This window comes from Dendropsophus ebraccatus, chromosome 15 (genome assembly GCF_027789765.1).
Source record: "Dendropsophus ebraccatus isolate aDenEbr1 chromosome 15, aDenEbr1.pat, whole genome shotgun sequence".
Classification (NCBI taxonomy): domain Eukaryota; kingdom Metazoa; phylum Chordata; class Amphibia; order Anura; family Hylidae; genus Dendropsophus; species Dendropsophus ebraccatus.
Window position 1 is genome coordinate 66,171,124 of NC_091468.1, and position 22,045 is coordinate 66,193,168.

The window sequence follows — 22,045 nt, forward strand, 5'->3', positions numbered from 1 at the left end:
CTTTATTATGGAACGTGTCCGTAAATACATTACACTATATATTTACTGCGTTAAGGATCAGCGACGTGGACAAATAGAGAATATGAATCGTGAGTCATTTTACAGAAATTTTTGCAATTCAAAATAAACAAATGTGACACAGAAAAAAAAAACACTGTAAATGCAATAAGGGCAATAGAAGCATCCTTATTGCTCCAATGGAGCAAAGATATGGGATGGCTAGCAGATCTGTGGGGGTCTGACCACTGGGACCCTCCAATAATACAAAGAATGGAGGTCAATTCTCCTTGGTGTAGATTGCTCACACAACCAGTGTTCCGTTCATTCTCTGGACATTGCCATTGATTGGTCATGTTTGAAAACCCCATAGAGAATAAATGACATGCGCATGCAAACTGCTGGTTCATTCATTCAGAGAACAGCGGTTCTAGCAGATCCACTAGTTGTCCCGTCCCCTGCGGATAGGGAATAAAATGTGATGACTGAAATACTCTTAAAGTGTCACTATCGTTCAAATTTTTTTTTGCAGAAATCAATAGTACTGGTGATTTTAAGAAACTTTGTAATTGGGTTTAATAGCCGTAAAATGCATTTTTATCATGAAAAAGCAGTTTGAAGCTCTCCCCCCGTCTTAATGGTTTTCAATGGGGGAGGGGGGGGGTGGAGGAGGGAGATGAGGCACCAAAACAGGACAACAAGGAGTTAATTTACAGCTACATCCCCGGGCTCTCTCCTCTCAAATCAGCATTGACCTCTGAATGCCGGCTTTCACACAGCTCTCACTGTGTAATCCTTTGTTCTCTGTTCTCTGCTGGCGACTAATCTCCCTCCTCCCCCTCCCCTCTCCATAGGTTACACAGGGCTCGATTGATGCAAAAGAGTTGAGATTTCCTGATAATAAGCAGTGGATGAGAGAGAGGAGGGGGGGGGGGAACTGGGAAAGTCTTTTTGAATTTAGATGGCATATTTACCTAATAAACCTAAATACAAAGTTTCTTAAAATCGCCTGGACTATTGATTTCTTAAAAAAGAAAAATTCAGTGACACTTTAAGGCTATGTTGACACATCATTAAAATAACAACTGTTTTTATTGGGTGGCCATCTTTACCTGATATGTTCACAAAGTAGGAACACAGCCCTACTCCTAGTTTTGGCTACAAATACTGACTAAAATATTGACAGAAAAACTAACCAAAATACTGTGTGAACCTAGCCTGAGGCAACGTTCACACAGGGAAAATAAAAGCAAAATACAGCAGAAAATAATGTGCTCCATTGATTGATCCATGAAATTATTACAACTATCAAATAATGAACAGACTCTTGATTTCCAGCTCATTATACAGACTGCTTTAAAAAAAAAAAAAAAAAAAACTCACTGTTTCGTTTTATTTTTCAGTCGTAAAAACTCTACAGCATTCACGAATTACAATTGCAAAAAAAAATCTTTAGCCACTTTTCAGTGATATGTTAGAAGACACCGTTTGTGAATGTCTACTTCTCCTGCTTATCCTTAAAGGAGAAGTCCAGTGAAAAATTTTATTAAAGTATTGTATTGCCCCCCAAACGTTATACAAATCACCAATATACACTTATTACAGGAAATGCTTATAAAGTGCTTTTTTCCCTGCACTTACTACTGCATCAAGGCTTCACTTCCTGGATAACATGGTGATGTCACTTCCTGGATAACATGGTGGTGTCACTTCCTGGACAGCATTCTGATGTCACTCCCTGGATAACATTGTGATGTCACTCCCTGGATAACATGGTGATGTCACTTCCTGTATAACATGGTGATGTCACTTCCTGTATAACATGGTGATGTCACAACCCGACAGAGCTGTGCGGGCTGTGGCTGCTGGAGAGGATGATGGATGATGGCGAAGGGATGCTCAGTGTCCCTCCAGTGCTCTGTGTCCCTCAGTGTCCCTCTGCCATCATCCTCTCCAGCAGCCACAGCTGCACAGCTCTGTCAGGTCGTGACATCATCATCATGTTATCCAGGAAGTGAGCTCACCATGTTATCCAGGAAGTGACATCACCATGTTATCCAGGAAGTGAAGCTTTGATGCAGTAGTAACTGCAGGGAAAAAAGCACTTCATAAGCATTTCCTGTAATAAGTGTATATTGGGGATATGTATAATGTTTGGGGGGCAATACAATACTTTAATAAAAATGTTCGCTGGACTTCTCTTTTAAATTGAAGGGGTGACATCATTCTACAAACTCCACACCTCCTAAGGGTATGTTCACGCTGAGGAATAAGCAAGGAATTGAAGAGGAAAGTTTCCTGCTTGAAATTTCCTCTTCTTCAGCTCTGGTGGAATAGGTGCGGAATGCGAGCGGAAAGCGGAAATTCAAAGCCCCATTGACTTCTATGGGATTTCTCTAGCGAAATCCACCCAAAGAATTGACATGTCAATTCTTTGGGCAGAAAGTGGAACCGCTGTGGAACATTCCGCACATAAATTCCGCTGTGTCAACAACAGAGTGGAAATCCCATTGAACACAATGGGACATTGCTCTGTACTTATTTTACAGGGACTCATTTCAAGCGAAATACGCTTCAAATTAAGTGCAGATTCTGCTTGAAATTCCTTGTCTATTCCTCCGTGTGAACATACCCCTAGGGCTGGTCAGGATTTCTTTCTACAAATCCTCCACAACAAAAACATTCACTAAAAATGACTCATCTTTATGTAATATCAATTATCACCACATCACAAAAGTAAAAATAAAAACAAAAAACACATAACTGTATAAAACCGTATAGATATACGTACACCACAAGCCAGTAGACTGCATACCTACTAAGCGTCGTCTCTATATTCCGGCTCACTTTTCAGCTATTTATGTTTACAGGCAGTGGCGTAACTACCAGGGTCGCAGCAGTCGCCGCTGTGACCCGGCCCGCCACAAGCAGTCGCCCGCTGGGCCCCTGAAGCCCCCCCCTCGTCAATCACTCTTGTGACCGCAAGCATTGTGTTGCTTGCGGTCACAAGAGGCCGCCTCCGACTGCCCCGGATCATGCGCTGCTGCCGGGGGTGTTGCGTCCTATCCCCGGCAGCGCGCGCATCATAGAGTTCACTGCTCCGGCACAGGGAGCGCACATTAGAGACGCTCCCTGTGCTGGAGGTCCCAGCACAGGGAACTCTATGATGTGCGCGCTGCCGGGGATAGGACGCGACACCCCCGGCAGCAGCGCATGATCCGGGGCAGACGGAGGCTGAAGAAGAAGAGGATCGCCGGGGGAGCGCGTTGTTAGGGGAGTTGTGTGTGTTTTTTTTATTTATTTTTATTTGTTTTAATAAAGGAAAGAGGGGGCTATCTATAGGAGGGAAGGGGCCATTTATAAAGGAGGGGGGAGAGGTGGCCATCTATAAAGGGGGGCAAGAGAGGGGGACCATCTATAAGGGGGGGAAGAGGGGGACTATCTATAAGGGGGGGGAGAGGGAACCATCTATAAGGGGGGGGGAAGAGGGAGATCATATATAAGGGGGGAAAGGGGGGGATCATCTATAAGGGGGGGAAGAGGGGGGCCATCTATAAGGGGGGGGGGAGAGGGGGACCATCTATAAGGGAGGGGGACCATCTATAAGGGAGGGGGACCATCTATATGGGGGGGGGAGAGAGGACCATCTATATGGGGGGGGGGGGAGAAGGGACCATCTATATAAGGAGAGGGGAGAGTGGGCCATCTATAAGGGGGGGGGAAGGGGCCATCTATAGCAGAGGGGGCCATCTATAAGGGGGGAAGGGGCCATCTATAGGAGAGGGGGCCATCTATAGAAGGGTGGGAGAGGGGGCTATCTATAAGGGGGCAATATATAAGGGGGGGAAGGGGCCATCTATAAGGGGGGGGCATCTATAAGGGGGGCAACATAGGGGGAGAGGGGGCTTTCTATAAGAGGAGATATACAGAGGGGGCATCTATAAGGAGGCTAGATAGTAGGAGGCATATACTATAAGGGGGGATACACAGAGGGGGCATCTATAAGGAGGCTACATAGTAGGAGGCATATACTATAAGGGGGATACACAGAGTGGGGACCATCTATAAGGAGGCGACATAGTAGGAGGCATATACTATAAGGGGGGATACACAGAGGGGGCATCTATAAGGAGGCTACATAGTAGGAGGCATATACTATAAGGGGGGATACACAGAGGGGGCATCTATAAGGAGGCTACATAGTAGGAGGCATATACTATAAGGGGGGATACACAGAGTGGGGACCATCTATAAGGAGGCTACATAGTAGGAGGCATATACTATAAGGGGGGATACACAGAGGGGGCATCTATAAGGAGGCTACATATAGGGCATACACTATAAGGAGGTCACATAGTGTCAGTGTTACCCACTAAATGAGGCCAATACAAATGTGCAGTTTGTAGAGAGATTACGATGGTGTCAGAGTGAGGAGTCTAATATGTCTGTCTGGCAGATTCTGTGGATTCGTGGCTCGGAGAAGTTCTCATAATGGCCGAGAGTAGATGGAGAAGAAGATGAAGAGGGAAGAACTCCGATCAGAGAAGACGTCCCCTGTGAGTCACCTGATGTAACTGCACTGTAATGTATATGGTGTCTAGAGCCTGTGTGGAGCTGCGTCCACCTCTATATGACTGGATGCGGTGATACGTGTACAGTGGAAGTTATTCAGTAGCAGCGGTGGTGTTAGTAGGTGGTGGTGTTAGTAGCAGCAATGGTGTTAGTCAGTATGTGGTGGTGTTAGTCAGTAGCATTCTGCCGGTAATGCACATAGGATATTTTATACCCCATTCACATGCACCAGAAAAATGTGTATGCTTTGGATTCACGTGAAATAATGTACCACGGATTGCACAATGTATTTGTCATTTCTGCACATTACACCATAAGACTATGTTAACACAACATCTTTTTATGCAAAATAACGGCCATTGTTTTTTAAATAACCGTTGTAAAAATGACATAGTGTAAACACAGCCTACAAGTTAAATTAGCTTTATTGAACTGTTAGGGTACATGCACACTGTGGAATGGCGACGGAAAACTCGTCACGCATTCGGCAGCTCGCATCCTCTCGTGAGCAGGTGCGAGCTGCGGAATGTGTGAAAGGTTTCCCGTCGCCATTCCGTAGTGTGCACGTACCCTAAGGCTATGTTGACATGAATTTTTTTTTTCTTTTCAAAATTACGTTATTTTGCACTTTGGGCGCTCTTCATTACAATGATGGCTGTTGGTACATTATTCTAGTTCAGGCCCATTTGGGTGCCGTTCTTTTTTGAAGATACAATGAATTTAGTATTAAAGATGGTGAAAGGATGGTGGTGGGGGGGGGGGGGGATTGTGAGAACAAATAAAAATACTGTTCGTGGTTTGCAAAGTAACACCTGTGAATATTTGTTCTGAACATTAATTTGATGTCCACGCAAACAACGTCCATTATTTAATACACTATGGGAGACATTTACAAAGGGTCCGGCAAGGGCGTACGCCAGGGAGAAGGCGCAGATTCGTCCCTTCCCCCTGGCGTATGCCTGCAGTATGCCCCGCTCACACGATGGGTGGGCAGGAAGACTGTGGCAAGGCGGGGAAGAGGCGTGGCCTTCTCCCGTGCCTCCTTAATCCCGTGCCTCTTTTAGATTTAGTACACCAGGCACAGGTTCGCATGCCCGACTGACCAGATTCATTAAGAGGCGTGCACCTCTTAGTAAATTCGGCAGGGGTAAAGGGGCGTCCCTAATTTAACACTGGCGTACAAGTACTCATAAATCCCCCCTATGTGTATTGAGTGGCCGTAATTCCCCTAACTAATGCTGCATTTACACGAAACGATAATTGGCCCGTTCGTACGATTAACGATGTCGGAGTAACAATTTTTTTTTTTCATAACGATCAGCGTTTAGACGGTACGATATATCGTACGGAAATTTGTTTTGCGATCGCTTAAGCCCATCTCACACATTGGTTAAATCGGCGAACGACTGTTTACCCAGAACGATCTGCGAATTTTTGACGAACGACGATTTTAGAACATGTTGTAAGATCAAACTGAACGATTTCTCGTTCGTCGTTTGATCGTTCGCAGCGTTTACACGCACGATTATCGTTCGGATTCGATCGTTATCGTGCGAATTCGCACAATAATCATTCCGTGTAAACGCAGAATTAATACATTCCATTGATTTTAATTATAATTTGGTAATAACCGACAGCTGCAGATTGTTTACTGAGTCCAGTTTTCCTTGGGCAAATCTGTACCATTTGAACATACACTAATAGGCTATGTTCTCACTACGTAGTAATTACAGCTGTTCTTTAGTGGACAGACAACATTTAACACTAAACCACGGCCGTTGATCATGAACACTAATAATAGCAGTGGTTTTGCAACAACGGCCCTGGTGTGTGCGTTGTGGGCAATAATGCCGACAGCGAGTGGGAAACGAGGTCAGCCTCCAGGTCGGCCCATGTAATATGGCGCTTAGGTAATAAGCTCTGTACAGCTCTGCGGAATATGTTGGAGGCATTATTATTATTATTGTTGTTGTTATTGTTATCATTTGTTTCGCTTCCCCATTTAACAACAAAGTAGCGAAACAAACATATTGTGGCCGTTCTTCCTAAGCCTGTACACTGCAGCTATTCACCCTCCGTGAAAAGAAACCTTCCTTTCTTTGCTTGTATGACAGCCCTGCCAAGTGCCAAAGCCGATTAGGCAGCTAATGCATCTTTCTATCATACGGTTGGCACTCGCTCTCGTGACGCAAGATATAATAGATTCTGAAGCAGCAAACAGTACTCGCTATTCACTTGCATGGCAAGACTGGAACTGTGAGACCTCTATGAAAGGAGTTATACATCCCTTAGCTCCAGCAGTGCCAACCGCGCTGACAGTTCTGCAGGTTGTGTTAAACCCAAACCATTCGAAAACTATAGATTTTTATTAAGAAGAATTCCATGTTTTTGTGCCTCAATAGGCGGTGGTCTCACACAGTAGTAAGCTTGCTGCACTGCAAAACACCACTTTTCTAGATCTAAATAGCTAAATCCATCCAAAGTGGTAACCCTGCCAGGCCTCCATGTTCTAGGTCTAAAACAATAGAAGAATCAAAATTTAAAGTGAATCTACCATCGGACGGCCGTCATTTAACAGAAGATAACTGTTGCTATTTAATAACAATGGCCGTTATTATTTAAATACAAATACAAATGGCTGTAATTTTTAAGGTGTGTGAACACAGCCTAAGTGTATCTTCACACAAGGTCTTCTTTAGGCAATTAACTGACTTCTTTTTTTTTTTTAAGGTGTCCGTTAATAATGATCATGATGATTATTTACAACTGTCATTATAAAAACACGGTCATTATTGTAAAAGCAACAGCTGTCATTTCGCCCCAAAAAAAGACATTGTGGGAACATGGCCTAAGGACGCTTTTACACACGGCATGTTTTGGAAAAACTCCTCTGCTGTTTTTGATGCAGTTTTTGGGCCAAAGCCAAGAGAGGGTTAGCGAGGAAATGGGATCCATAAGGACGGATTCATATTTCCCCTTTCGGCTTCATTGCTGGCTTTGGCTAGGTTCACACCATGGAAAAATGGCGGCCGTCTTTCATAACAACAGCCATCATTGCCCAAATAACGTCCGTTAAAAAGTTGGTATGAAAGATGGTCATCATTTTTACATAGTGTGAACCTAGCCTTTGACTGAATAATCGCAGATCTTACACAAACCTTTCATATATCTGCTAATGCTAATCTACATAGTGGGGGGGAGGGATGTGGAGGGGCAGACCACAGGTGGGCAGTGAGGGGCAGAGGGGACAGGTGGTGGCAAGCGGCCTTACTTTCGGGGGGTGCCTTATTTTCGGGGGAGTGCCTTACTTTAGGCTAGGTGGAGTGTCCTATTTTCGGGGCAGTGCCTTACTTTAGGCTAGGTGGAGTGTCTTATTTTCGGGGGAGTGCCTTACTTTAGGCTAGGTGGAGTGTCTTATTTTCGGGGTATATCTTTTATATAATCTGGCTATATGATCTGATATGAAGCCTGACTAAAAACGAATATGTATCCACCTTCCCACCCAACACCCACTTTTTTTTTTTTTTTTTTTTGCAATATTCTATAAACTTTGCATAGGTCTGTTACAAAACTGAGCATATCTCATAACAGAAGGAAACATAACAGAAGGAAATTGCTACACAAAAAAAGTGTACAGGTTTCTGGAGGTTTTATGAAGAGGAGTTATGAAACACAAGGCTGAAATTTTGGCTGAAATTTCCTCTGAGGCCTAAAATGGCTTCTTACAGAGACAGATAGGCTGCAATCCACTGATAAACACTGGGGTGGGGGGTTAGGGTAGGTGAGTATACCTTCTTTTTTATTGTTAATCGTTAACTGCTATTCAACCGAACGATTATCGTTTAGATTCTAACGACTTAACGATAATCTGAACGATAATCGTCCTGTGGAATAGGGCCCTAAGTTTCATATGATTACTCCTTTAAGGGTGCGTTCACACGTACAGGATCTGCAGCAGATTTAAAATTGCAGATTCAAAGCAAATCAATACTGGGCCATCAAATTTGCTGCAGATCCTGTACGTGTGAACACACCCTAAAAGAGGTTATTATTTTAATTGATAACTTTTACTGTTCTCCTGTCTGTTATTTTCAGCTGCGTTCTCTAGAAATAACTGAGGAGATGGTTGGCCGGGCTGATTACAAGGTCTATGGTGGTGCTATAATTACGCCATGTCTTCACACATGTGTAGGAGTTGTGGTAGCACCCCGCCTACAGGGCCCAGACATTTGTGGTTACAAGAAAATAAATTTGCTTTTCTTCATACAGGGAGACACAAGACGCCATAGTATTTACTTAAGGCCTTTGGGTCAAGAATGGCTAATGGCTCTTGTCCGAACTCTCTGTGTCACTACAGATGTACATGCATGTAAGTGTGACTACCATTTTAGGTTTGACCTGCCCGCTCACACTGAGGCGTGGGGGAGATTTATCAAACATGGTGTAAAGTGAAACTGGCTCAGTTGCCCCTAGCAACCAATCAGATTCCACCTTTCATTTTCCAAAGAGTCTGTGAGGAATGAAAGGTGGAATCTGATTGGTTGCTAGGGGCAACTGGGCCAGTTTCACTTTACACCATGGTTGATAAATCTCCCCCATAGTATATAGTTCATATAGTTCTAGTAGTTGGATATAATTTGAATCCTATTAGAATGAATAGGAGCCATACAGCAAAGGCCACCCTAAGGGTGCCTTCACACGTACTGGATCCGCTGCGGATCCAGTGCCTTCCATCCCTATGAGAGCACCTACTCATATCCCCGCAGCCCACCGCCGAGGGCATACATTACCTGCTTGACGCCGCGGCTGCATGTGAGGCTCCCGGCTCCAATCAGTCCCGCTCAGCCGATCAGTGCTGCCAAGCGTGAAATCCGCTGCGGATCCGGTACGTGAGAAGGCGCCCTAAGGCAATGTCTCACATAGTATTTACGTCAGTCTTTATAAAGACAAGGCTTGGTAAATATTTCTGCAGTTGTCAGGTAGTCATGGACCCTTAGCGGTTCAGCAACCATATTCAATAAACAAAGGTAAATCCTGTTAAATTAAAGGGATTAGCAAAGCTCTAAAAGTTGTGTGCAAATGGTTTACATGCAGTAAGGTGTATGATATACCAATGCACTGACTTAGATGCCTCTGTATAGGGGTGTACCAGAATCCTAAAAATTGTCGTGTGTTGCTGAGGGTGTGGCTTCCAAGACAGGGGAGATTTATCAAACATGGTGTAAACAGAAACTGGCTCAGTTGCCCCTAGCAACCAATCAGATTCCACCTTTCATTTTCCAAAGAGTCTGTGAGGGATGAAAGGTGGAATCTGATTGGTTGCTAGGGGCAACTATGCCAGTTTCTGTTTACACCATGGTTGATAAATCTCCCCCAGTGTTCGGATGGGTGGGCAAGTCCAGTTTAGAAGACCCTGTCTTGAAAGCAACACCCTCAGCACCACACGAAAATCACACATGTTTGATAAATCTCCCCAATGTTTATATAACTAGAACATGCATGAACTATATCTATGTGTACTTGTATGCAACCTATACGTATATTAAATGGGTGATCCCTCCCTATGTTATCCCCCCTCTCACAGGATGAGGATAGGGGATAACATGCTGAGATGGGAGTATGTCTTTAAGAAAGCGAAAGGGAATCTGCCTTTAGTGTCTTTTGTGCATCTGTATAATTCAGTTAATAAAAATGAGATACTGCAGCAGATTCACATACCACATTGTGGCCAATCTTTTACACTCCGCTATATTTGTATAAAAAGTTTGTGTCACGTCGTGCGCCAACCATGGCCTTACGTCACCTGACATCTCTGACTCTGAGCTTCATCCATGTCCCTGTCATACCCAACATTGGTTCTATGGTTAGGATTAGAGATGAGCGAACCTTGAGCATGCTCGAGTCGATCCGAACCCGAACGTTCGGTATTTGATTAGCGGGGGCTGCTGACCTTGGATAAAGCTCTAAGGTTGTCTGGAAAACATGGATACAGCCAGTGACTAAATCCATGTTTTTTACATAACCTTAGGGCTTTATCCAACTTCAGCAGCCACCGCTAATCAAATGCCGAACGATCGGGTTCAGATGGACTCGAGGTTCGCTCATCTCTAGTTAGGATAGGTTCACACTTCGGAATTTGCACAGATACGTTTCGGCAGATTCCGTTGCTCGTACCCGATCGCGGCAGCGCGTCTCTGCCCGTGCCATAGACTTCCACCGAAAGAACTCACATGTCAACGTGCGCCGCTGTGAGTGGGTATGAGCAACGGAATCCACCAGGAACTTATCCAAGCGGATTCCGTAGTGTGAACCTACCCTTATGCATTTTATTTGGAGCAAGTTAAGAAACATTCCATATTCTTACTTTTTTTCTGAAAGTAAATCCCCGAAGTGATTATTGGAACGCACTTGGCCGTTCTTGATGATAATGGCTTAGTGTAGTAGCTCATATTGTAAAACAACGATCAGCGACATGCACAATGTTGCCCGATCACTGGAACCAAAATCCCAATGAAGATAACAGCGGTCTTCTGGCCGTCACTCAGTTCAATAGGAACGTGAGCAGCAGTCTGCCGTGTCTCAGTCTCTGTCTGTACGTGTAATTGCGCCGACAACAAGCGCGGAACAAGGAGCAAGCGAGCGCTGACCTGACAGGTTGGCGCTCGCTTGCTCCTCCAGATCAGGCCATGTAATAGGGCGCTCGCTTGCTCCTCCAGATCAGGCCATGTAATAGGGCCCTTAGAGGTGCGATCTCACCAATCTAACCACAATCTTATTCACAATCTCCTTTGCAGCTCCATTCTCATTTCCCCTCGCAGAGAGGATTTGGTCATTTCCACAAGGTAAGCGGATGGCCTGAGGGTCCTATTAGACGGGCCGATGACTGGTAGGGGTCTGACTACAAGGACCCCTCCCCCCCCCATAAGTCACGAGAACAGAAGTCAATTATCCCCCAAGTGAATGGCGTGGCAGCACACATGCTCATTCACTCTCTATGGGGCTTCTGAGCATCGCCAAGTTCATTGCTCAGTACTGTTCAAAAGTACCATAGAGAATCAATAGAACAGCAGTCGAGCATTGCTGCTACTCCATTAACTTGGGTGACGACTGACCTCTGAACCCAGTGGTTGACCCCATCCCTGGTCCTCTGAGTAAGCTATAATTCATAATTTGGGGGTAACCCCTTGATCGACAATAGAATAGTCCCACCTGTATGACTGCTATCAGGCATGGTTTGTGATGACGTGATCACTAGAAGTACATGCAGACTCTTACAGACTGACACTGCGCCATTGTACACGAGCCCCCACAGCAGCAAAGCACATTGTGGTCGGTTTCAGGAAACAAAAGGCCATATAGCATTTATATATATTTTTTTTTTACTAACACCATACTGTAACCTAACATAGCACAGCCTGCACATGTGGATGAGCGGGCACAAAAAGATGAGACTTACTGACTGCCAAAACCTGACAATGTTCTGCCTATTCCCAGAAGTGTTACTAATTCATGAAGGTTACTCTCTGCATAATGCATATATGTCCCATATTATAATATAGCAGGTGTATTCATTTCTCACCCATCAGATGAGGAGTCTGAGATGTTACCACAACTGTCACCTTACAGCATCACGCATACATACTGTACATACATACACAAACATACACACATACATATACATACGTACACACACACACACACACATACATACATACATACACAAACATACACACATACATATACACATATACAAACATACACACATACATACATATACAAACATACACACATATACATACATACACATACAAACATACACACATACATACATATACAAACATACACACATACATACATACACACACACATGCATATACATACATACATTCACACACATACATATACTGTACATGTGATATGCAGTATCCAGAAGAAAAAAAAAACTATATATATATTCCCTACATTTCTGTACAAGCAACATAGAGGAACTTAGTTGTTACCCCTCTCCTAGAGTGACAGCCCAAACTAGAGGTTATCAGATGGGTGAAGAAACAGATATTCAATTAACAAGGATCAACTAAACTGTGATAATTACTGATATAGTCTGCTTACAGAGAACAGTAGAGGCAAAGACCAACTATATATAGTAGTATCAGTTATTAGATACATAGATAGATAGATAGATAGATAGATAGATAGATAGATAGATAGGAGATAGACAGGAGATAGATAGATAGATAGATAGATAGATAGATAGATAGATAGATAGATAGATAGGAGATAGATAGATAGATAGATAGATAGATAGATAGATAGATAGATAGGAGATAGATAGATAGATAGATAGATAGATAGATAGATAGATAGGAGATAGATAGATAGATAGATAGATAGATAGATAGATAGATAGATAGGAGATAGATAGATAGATAGATAGATAGATAGATAGGAGATAGATAGATAGGGAGATAGATAGATAGGAGATAGATAGATAGGAGATAGATAGATAGATAGATAGATAGATAGATAGGAGATAGATAGATAGATAGATAGATAGATAGATAGATAGATAGATAGATAGGAGATAGATAGATAGGGAGATAGATAGATAGGAGATAGATAGATAGGAGATAGATAGATAGATAGATAGATAGATAGATAGGAGATAGATAGATAGATAGATAGATAGATAGATAGATAGATAGATTTGTATTTTGCCATAGAGCTGAACATAATGGCACAGAACAACATTCCTAAATGTTTAGTCCATGAAATTGGATTCTGCATTTCTACAAACATTTTGTGATCTCCATCCACAACCTATTACTCTGTGATCCATCTCACAAGCTGCTGAAGCCTCTAAGAATCCAGACTTCAGTGTTTAATTTAGATTCTATCTACAGCCAGACAATCAGGAGCAGTTTAATAAACTTTAATATACTCCTTGATATAATAAAGCTTCCTGTTCTATAACACCATACACAGGCCCCTACATGCACTGGCAAAGAGCAGAGGTGGCAGAGATCTCTGAGCTTTCCTCTCACCCCCAGGGACATCAAGTTTGAACATTCCTAATAAGTGTAAGAAAGAGGAAATGTCACTTAGTATAAAATATGGAGATAGAGATAGATAGATAGATGATAGGAGATAGATAGATGATAGGAGATAGATAGATAGGAGATAGATAGATAGGAGATAGATAGATAGGAGATAGATAGATAGATAGATAGATAGATAGATAGATAGATAGATAGATAAGAGATAGATAGGAGATAGATAGATAGATAGATAGATAGATAGATAGATAGATAGATAGGAGAGAGATAGATAGGAGATAGATAGATAGATAGATAGATAGATAGATAGATAGATAGATAGATAGATAAGAGATAGATAGATAGATAGATAGATAGGAGATAGATAGATAGATAGATAGATAGATAGATAGATAGATAGATAGATAGATCGATCCTGTGTTGCAGCCATTGCCCCGTCCTAGTCCTGACATTCCCCGGTACTCACACAGCTGCTGCCGGTCAGGTCGTCTCTCTCTCACTTACATTATATTACACCGAGTCCTTATTCCTCCAGGTGCAGCATGTTTCCCGGATAGAATCTCCTTGAAGGTGTCGGGCTCCCGCTAGCGACTCCTCAGCCTGGTGTCAATCATGTGAAGTGGCCGGAGAGAGGGAGCTTACTCCTTGCGGTGAGTACCCGGGGGAGTCCCGGCCAAGCTGTCTGCGTCTTTCCTGTGGCGAGCGGCTGGGCTGCGTCTTTCCTGTGGCGAGCGGCTGGGCTGCGTCTTTGGTGCGTCTTGTGCGCGGCTCTTCTCGGTGCGGCTCGGGGCTTCTGGCTCTCAGAACAAGTGCAGCTCAGTTTCACATTACAGCGCTTGGATTGCAGAAGTAAAAGCTGCTCGTGTCCTGTGCTGAGTCAATGGCAGAGACAGCAATGAATGGAGAGAAGTGGTGGAGAAGAGCAGGTTCCTTATCAATGTGAAAGTCCCCAAAACTTGGCTCCTCCAAGCAGAGAAGGGTGGGCAGTCCTCCTTGTGTGCTGTCCCAGATCTGGGGTCTGGAGGGAGAGACTCTGTGACCCTCCTCTGTTCCCTTATCTCTTCCTCCTCCTCACCCCTCTCTCTGGCATTGTTTCTTCCACACTATCTGTCCTATCACAGTCCCTATGTGATCAGTCACTGTTCACACTTAGTAATTTCATCCCACTTCAGCCTGTCTAGTCTCTTCACACAGTGCTCCCCTTCTAGTCTTCAGCTGCCTGTGACAGTCCTCCAGGTGCTGGCAGCTTCTGGCTGCCTCCTAAGCTCTTGCTCAGACTGCCTGCCTTGTTTTTACTGTCTTTTTACTATGTCTATGGTGGACAGGGCTGAAGTTTTCCTAAGAGACTCTGTTTAAGTAGAGCCCCACCCAAAACCCCTGCAACTGTGCTTATCCCAGGACTCCACCATGCACCTCTGCCACAGAGCGCTGCAGGTGTAGTCACTTCTACCCTCAAGTGCTTTTATCCCTTGTTTCAGGTTTTTTTTAGCAAATTGCTTAATTTGCAGGATTTCTCCAAATTTTTATATTTTTTATTACTTACATACTGTATATCATGTATTTATGTATAGTATGTTTTCAGTATTTTTTTTTTTTCATATATATTACCTAAGGCTGGATTCACACTAAGTTTTTGCAATCTGTTTTTTTTTTCACACCAGTTTTTAGAAAAAAACATGGAAAAACAGACACATTTGTGCTTATCTGTATAAAAGAAAAACCTATCAAAACGGATAATTTTTTTTTTCATGGATACAAAAATGAGGCCGACTAAGTCTTTGTGTCCGTTAAAAAAAAGAATCTGTTTTGATCCGTTTTTTTTATAATGGAAGTCAATGGAAAAACGGATCAAACCAGATTTTTTTAAACGGACACAAAGATGTAGTCGACCTCATTTTTGTGTCCATTAAAAAAAATTATCCGTTTTGATATGTTTTTTTTTTATATATAATGGAAGTCAATGGAAAAACAGATGCACACATAGGCATCCGTTTTTTTTCAACCATTTTTTGAAAAAAAAAAAAAAAGATAAAAAAAAAAAACGATAGGAAAAACATAGTGTGAACCTGGCCTAAAGATTTGTATCCCAGGAGATTATAAGTATAAAATATATTTCAGAAACTATTTGCAATTGGGTTCAAAATTAAATTAGATTTGTTTACATGAAAAAAAGTCAGATTTGTCCAACTTTTTTGTTGTTCACTTTGGGTGACTCTAGTTCAGAAGCAGGGACTCCAGCAGCTATACATTGTGTACCTGCTGCTCAGTACATAGCCAGTGATTGCATACAAACTTAGGAGATTGTCGACAGAAAAAGACCCCCCCTCCCCCACTCCATCTAGTCTTCCCTTTTAGAATGTCCCTTTTTATTATCTTAGGATAGATATATGTATATACCAGGCAAGTTACATTCAGTTATTGTAGATTTACCTGCCACATCTGATGGAAGTTTGTTCCTAGCATCTACTACTCTTTCAGTAAACTCATGTTTTCTCATGTTGCTTCTGATATTTTCCCCCAGGTAACCTCTCACTGTGTCCTCTTGTTCTTAACCCCTTAAGGACAGAGCCAATTTCGATTTTTGCGTTTTCGTTTTTTCCTCCTTGTGCATCAAAGGCCATAGCACTTGCATTTTTCCACCTAGAAACCCACATGAGCCCTTATTTTGTGCGTCACTAATTGTACTTTGCAATGACAGGCTGAATTTTTGCATAAAGTACACTGCAAAACCAGAAAAAAATTCAAAGTGTGGTGAAATTGAAAAAAAAAAAACGCATTTTGTTTATTTGGGGGAAATGTGTTTTTACGCCATACGCCCTGGGGTAAAACTGACTTGTTATATATGTTCCTCAAGTCGTTACGATTAAAACGATATGTAACATGTATAACTTATATTGTATCTGATGGCCTGTAAAAAATTCAATCCATTGTCAACAAATATACGTCACTTAAAATCGCTCCATTCCCAGGCTTATAGCGCTTTTATCCTTTGGTCTATGGGGCTGTGTCAGGTGTCATTTTTTGCGCCATGATGTGATCTTTCTATCGGTACCTTGATTGCGCATATACGACTTTTTTATCACTTTTTATAACAATTTTTCTGGATTTGATGCGACCAAAAATGCGCAATTTTGCACTTTGGGATTTTTTTGCGCTTACACGGTTTACCGTACGAGATCAGGAATGTGATTAATTAATAGTTCGGGCGATTACGCACGCGGCGATAGCAAACATGTTTGTTTATTTATTTGTTTACTTTTATTTATAACCTGGGAAAAGGCTTTTTATTGACAACAACACTATATTTTTTTTTTTTTACACATATACTAGAAGCCTCCCTAGGGGACTTCTAGTATATACACTTTGATCTCTCATAGAGATCTCTGCAGCATAGATATGCTGCAGAGATCCATGAGATAGGCACTCGTTTACTTCCGGCTGCTGCCATCTTGGAGCGGTCCCCGGCCGGCTTCAGAAACGGAGATCGCTCCTCCGGGATAACATCCCGGAGGAGCGATCTCCGCCACTAGACACCAGGGAGACGCTGGATCCGGTAATCGGATGCAGCTGTCATGTTTGACAGCTGCATCTGATTACTGTATTAGCGGGCACGGCGATCGGACAAGCGGGCTACAAGCGGCACCCGGGACCGCCGCGGTTCAGAGCGGGGTCGCCGTGCGGCCCCGCTCTGAACGCAAAAAATTGGACAACCTCTGAACGCAAAAAATTGGACAACCTCTTTAATCTTTGGTTTGCTTGGTGCCTAAGTATCCAGCACCCTGGTGGCGCCTCTGTGTACTGCTGACTAGTGGCGCCTCTGTGTACTTTTGACTAGTGGCGCCTCTGTGTACTGCTGACTAGTGGCGCCTCTGTGTACTGCTGACTAGTGGTGCCTCTCTGTACTGCGGACTAGTGGCGCCTCTGTGTACTGCTGACTAGTGGGGCCTCTGACTACTGCTGACTAGTAGCGCCTCTGTGTACTGCTGACTAGTAGCGCCTCTGTGTACTGCTGACTAGTGGCGCCTCTGTGTACTGCTGACTAGTAGCGCCTCTGTGTACTGCTGACTAGTGGGGCCTCTGAGTACTGCTGACTAGTGGCGCCTCTGTGTACTGCTGACTAGTAGCGCCTCTGTGTACTGCTGACTAGTGACGCCTCTGTGTACTGCTGACTAGTGGCGCCTCTGTGTACTGCTGACTAGTGGCGCCTCTGTGTACTGCTGACTAGTGGCGCCTCTGTGTACTGCTGACTAGTGGCGCCTCTGACTACTGCTGACTAGTGGCGCCTCTGACTACTGCTGACTAGTGGCGCCTCTGTGTACTGCTGACTAGTGGCGCCTCTGTGTACTGCTGACTAGTGGCGCCTCTGTGTACTGCTGACTAGTGGCGCCTCTGTGTATTGCTGACTAGTGGTGCCTCTGTGTACTGCTGACTAGTGGTGCCTCTCTATACTGCTGACTAGTGGTGCCTCTGAGTACTGCTGACTAGTGGTGCCTCTGAGTACTGCTGACTAGTGGCGCCTCTGAGTACTGCTGACTAGTGGTGCCTCTGAGTACTGCTGACTAGTGGTGCCTCTGTGTACTGCTGACTAGTGGGGCCTCTGACTACTGCTGACTAGTGGTGCCTCTGAGTACTGCTGACTAGTGGTGCCTCTCTATACTGCTGACTAGTGGCGCCTCTGTGTACTGCTGACTAGTGGGGCCTCTGACTACTGCTGACTAGTAGCGCCTCTGACTACTGCTGACTAGTAGCGCCTCTGTGTACTGCTTACTAGTGGCGCCTCTCTATACTGCTGACTAGTTGCGCCTCTCTATACTGCTGACTAGTTGCGCCTCTGTGTACTGCTGACTAGTTGCGCCTCTGTGTACTGCTGACTAGTGGCGCCTCTGTGTACTGCTGACTAGTGGCACCTCTGTGTATTGCAGACTAGTGGCACTAGTGGAATCCTGTGTACTTTGGAAACCAGGTGAGGAGGGGGGAGGGGGGGTGGGCTCCATTTATTTTTTTGGTACCCTGTGTATACTGATCAAGATAAATTGTTGGTGTCCAGCCCCAATAATATAAATCACCTAAATTTGTTTCCTTTACTAAATCTTCTAGAAAACAAATGAGAAATGCTGCTTAAAGTGGACACATTTGAAATCCTTTGGGGACTCTGACATATTTCTAGTCCCAGGCTCCTCTTAATCATAGTACGACATACATACAGGCCAAAACCCCATATACACTGAAACAGGAAGAGAACAGCAGAGTCACACAGGTGAGTGTCATCAACATAACAAAAGAATTAACATAGGGGACTAACCTCTGTCTGCACAGAAGAAAGGATGATGCAATGTATGTAGACTGATAGAACCAACACAATAGAATTGTCATGTTAGCATTAAAAATATATATATCACATAAGACATATACACTGGCCAGATTTACTAGAACTGTCTAATGCTTAGGGCCCAATTACATGGAGCAATAATCGTCCCAAACAAGCCTATTCGGCCGATTATTGCTCTGTGTAATAGAGACAATGATCAGCCGATCATCGGCTGATCGTGTCCTAAAATCATCGGCCGCCGACCGAGCATGGCTGCCTATAATATCGATGTGCAGCCAATGGCTAATAATTAAATAAACTGTTCATCCATTACCTCTCCATGCTCCCGGTCTTCCCCTGCCCTCCTGCTTGCTTCCTGGAGCCGCCGCACTGTAGCTTCCAAATGATCTCTCAGCTGACAGGCCGCTCAGCCAATCACTGGCCACAGCGGCCCCAGCCAGTGATTGGCTGAGCAGCCTGTCGGCACAGAGACCACTTTGAAGCTACAGCCGCGAGCAGAGGGCAGGAGAAGACCAGGGAGAGGTAATGTTTAAACAGTTTAGGGCAACGGCTGCACGGACATCGCTAATGATGTTCATGCAACCCTTTCTAAACAATCATTGTACCATGTAATAGGCTCAGTAAACAAGCTCACTCGCTGACATTATTGATCAGGCTGCCATTGGCCCGTCTAATAGGTCCCTTCGCTTCCCTGTAAACTGGGGCTAGCCAGTCTGAGAACGGACTAGATTTATTTACAAGTGGTTGTTGATCTACGTTTATGCCAAATATTAATTGGCTTAAAATTAAAATTGTCTTAAAATTAATTGTGCCAAAATCTTTCGCTTGGGTTCACAACTTCAGCCATGTATCCTTTCGTCCAAACTGCACACCATGTCACCAGGCCATTCCACCTTCTGAGGCCACACCCCTTTTGTTGGCCCCTCTAAACAAATGTCTAAGAAGTGCACAAACAAATATACATAGGACCTCATTTACAGTCTAAGCCCTTGGGAGCTCTGGTTTCCAGATCCAAGATCTAATAGACCTCTCTCATTCTGGGGGCCCTGGATCAATATCCTCCTCTGCTGTATGACTCTCACTATGGCAGAAGACTAATGACTCTTACTATGCCAATGAGTTGGTTTGTATTATAATGTTCTTCTGATGGGATAATCCAGGCAATGGTCCGGAGCTCTTCTGCTGGATCCAGAGTTGGCAACTTTCTCAGGGTCACTGAAAAACTTAACAAAAAGGCCTATCACAATATATACTGGTTTAGCAGTGTTTGACCAGCAAAGTGGCAGTATATAATAGAAACATACAATAACCAGACACAGTTTATGATACTTGCAAGATATTCCTCCCCCACATTCTGATGACTTTATACTGATGACTGGGATACAGGTAATGGGACACTGCATACTCCCCCAAAGTTATGCAGTCACCCACATTTACACAGGTTCTTAGCAACATCATACGAACATGGAGAGAAAGGAGCTGCTGCCCCTCACACCTATGGCTGACACTTATGCCTCTTGACTACATTTAAAAAACCAACACCAGGATGTTGGTATATAATTTGATCAAACCATATTGCCTCATGTACCATGTGCAGGTCCCCTGGCCCACATGAGTCCCGGCGGCGCATGTGGGGTTTGGGGGGGCCATTGGGGTTTGATCCTGTGACAGTGGGGTTGCAGAGGCAGACCATGGCCTCCTTTCCCTACTTGCGATCGCTTTGCGAGGTTAGCGGTTGCTGACCGACATAGTTTTGGTTTAGTGTAGGGACTCATTTGGGCCAGGGGACCTACACGTGGTACATAGGGCAATATCGTTTGATCAAATTATATACCAACATCCTGGCGTTTCTTTTTAAATGTAGCCGAGAGGCATTATTGTCAGCCATAGGTGTGTCCGTATCTTAGCAACATCTGGTGACATTATTGCTTTGAGACGAGTTGTCCTCAGCGACATGTTGGGCGGTGGATAGACTAAGAAAAACAAAGACACAGAAGCAAAATGCACACACACAATTTCAGAGGAAGTTTCAAGAATTAGCAAAGCATAGAAAAGTTAAAGTTTTATTTCCCGACAAGTTCTCAAATTTGCAGACAAGATTTTAGTTAAAGGGATATTACACTCAAATGTAACTTTTAATATGTTGCTGTCCATGGTAAGACTAACAATTCCTCCCATACTTGTTATTATCTATTCAGTCTCCTTCCCCCAGTTCTCAGCTGCTGCTTTCTGCTGAAGACACAAAAATCTGTGTGTGAGCTTTTCTCTCTACTCCCCTCCTCCCACCTCTCTTCTGAAAAGGCCAATGTAAACAACTCCCTGGCTGCAAAATTGTAGCTTCTTTGTAATGCTGGGAGGATTAATCACAGTGAGTTCATTAGCAATTTGACCTCAGAATAACCAAAGTAAGTAAAAAAAAAGAGAACAATACATGTTTCATAGATATATTTCGATTCAAGCTAATATCTCTTTGTTGCACTATAGATTGATGCCGTTTTAGCTGCCATTACAGCTCATGAAAGAAACTAGAAGAACCCTCCATAAAGATACGTGGAGTTTTTACCATTTTCCAATTAGCATATAGATATACAGTAATCCCAATATAATGACTAGTCTTAAAGAACCTAAACTAATTTAGTTATCTTGTACAGATCAGATTATGTGTTGTCTTTTAATCCATTCTTATCCACTGCTGTATACAGGGAGAACCAAAGGAAGTTTTCTCAATGACTTGTAATGTATGACTGTACGGTGAAGGTTGTAGCTCCCCGTAGGCAGTACTGTATGTACTGCTGAAATGCTTCTCTTACACTAAATTTTTTCTATACTTACTAGTTTTAGAAATTTAAAGGGGATCTGTCTGTCACCAGGTTTATGTTGCCTTAAATGATGGCGGCATAAGCTAATGATATATTGCTGAACAGATTAGTGTATTACTTACATCATTTTGTTCATCTGTTCTCCTAATATGCAGGAGAATAGGATTCTTGCCACATCCCTCCCCTCCCCCCTTCAGCTACTGATTGACAATTGACTGCCTATGGGTAGATAACTGCCAATCAGCAGCTGGTAGCTAGAGTTTACTGGTGCT

At 43.5% G+C, this 22,045-nt stretch overlaps 1 protein-coding gene across 7 annotated transcripts in view; it reads right to left on the reverse strand.

Annotated features, from left to right (window-relative positions):
* The window catches only part of ADGRG6 (adhesion G protein-coupled receptor G6), a 133,547-nt gene extending 118,607 nt beyond the window's left edge, over window positions 1-14,940 (reverse strand). For 6 of the 7 annotated variants that reach the window (XM_069954869.1, XM_069954871.1, XM_069954870.1 and 3 more), the window contains exon 1: window positions 14,130-14,940. In XM_069954869.1, coding sequence (XP_069810970.1) covers window positions 14,130-14,131 — 2 coding nt within the window. In that variant the 5' untranslated portion in view covers window positions 14,132-14,940. Of the gene's footprint in view, window positions 1-9,359; window positions 9,732-14,129 lie in introns of those variants that run through there. The other variant, XM_069954866.1, reaches the window with a different exon arrangement.
* Between the last annotated feature and the right edge of the window lie 7,105 nt (window positions 14,941-22,045).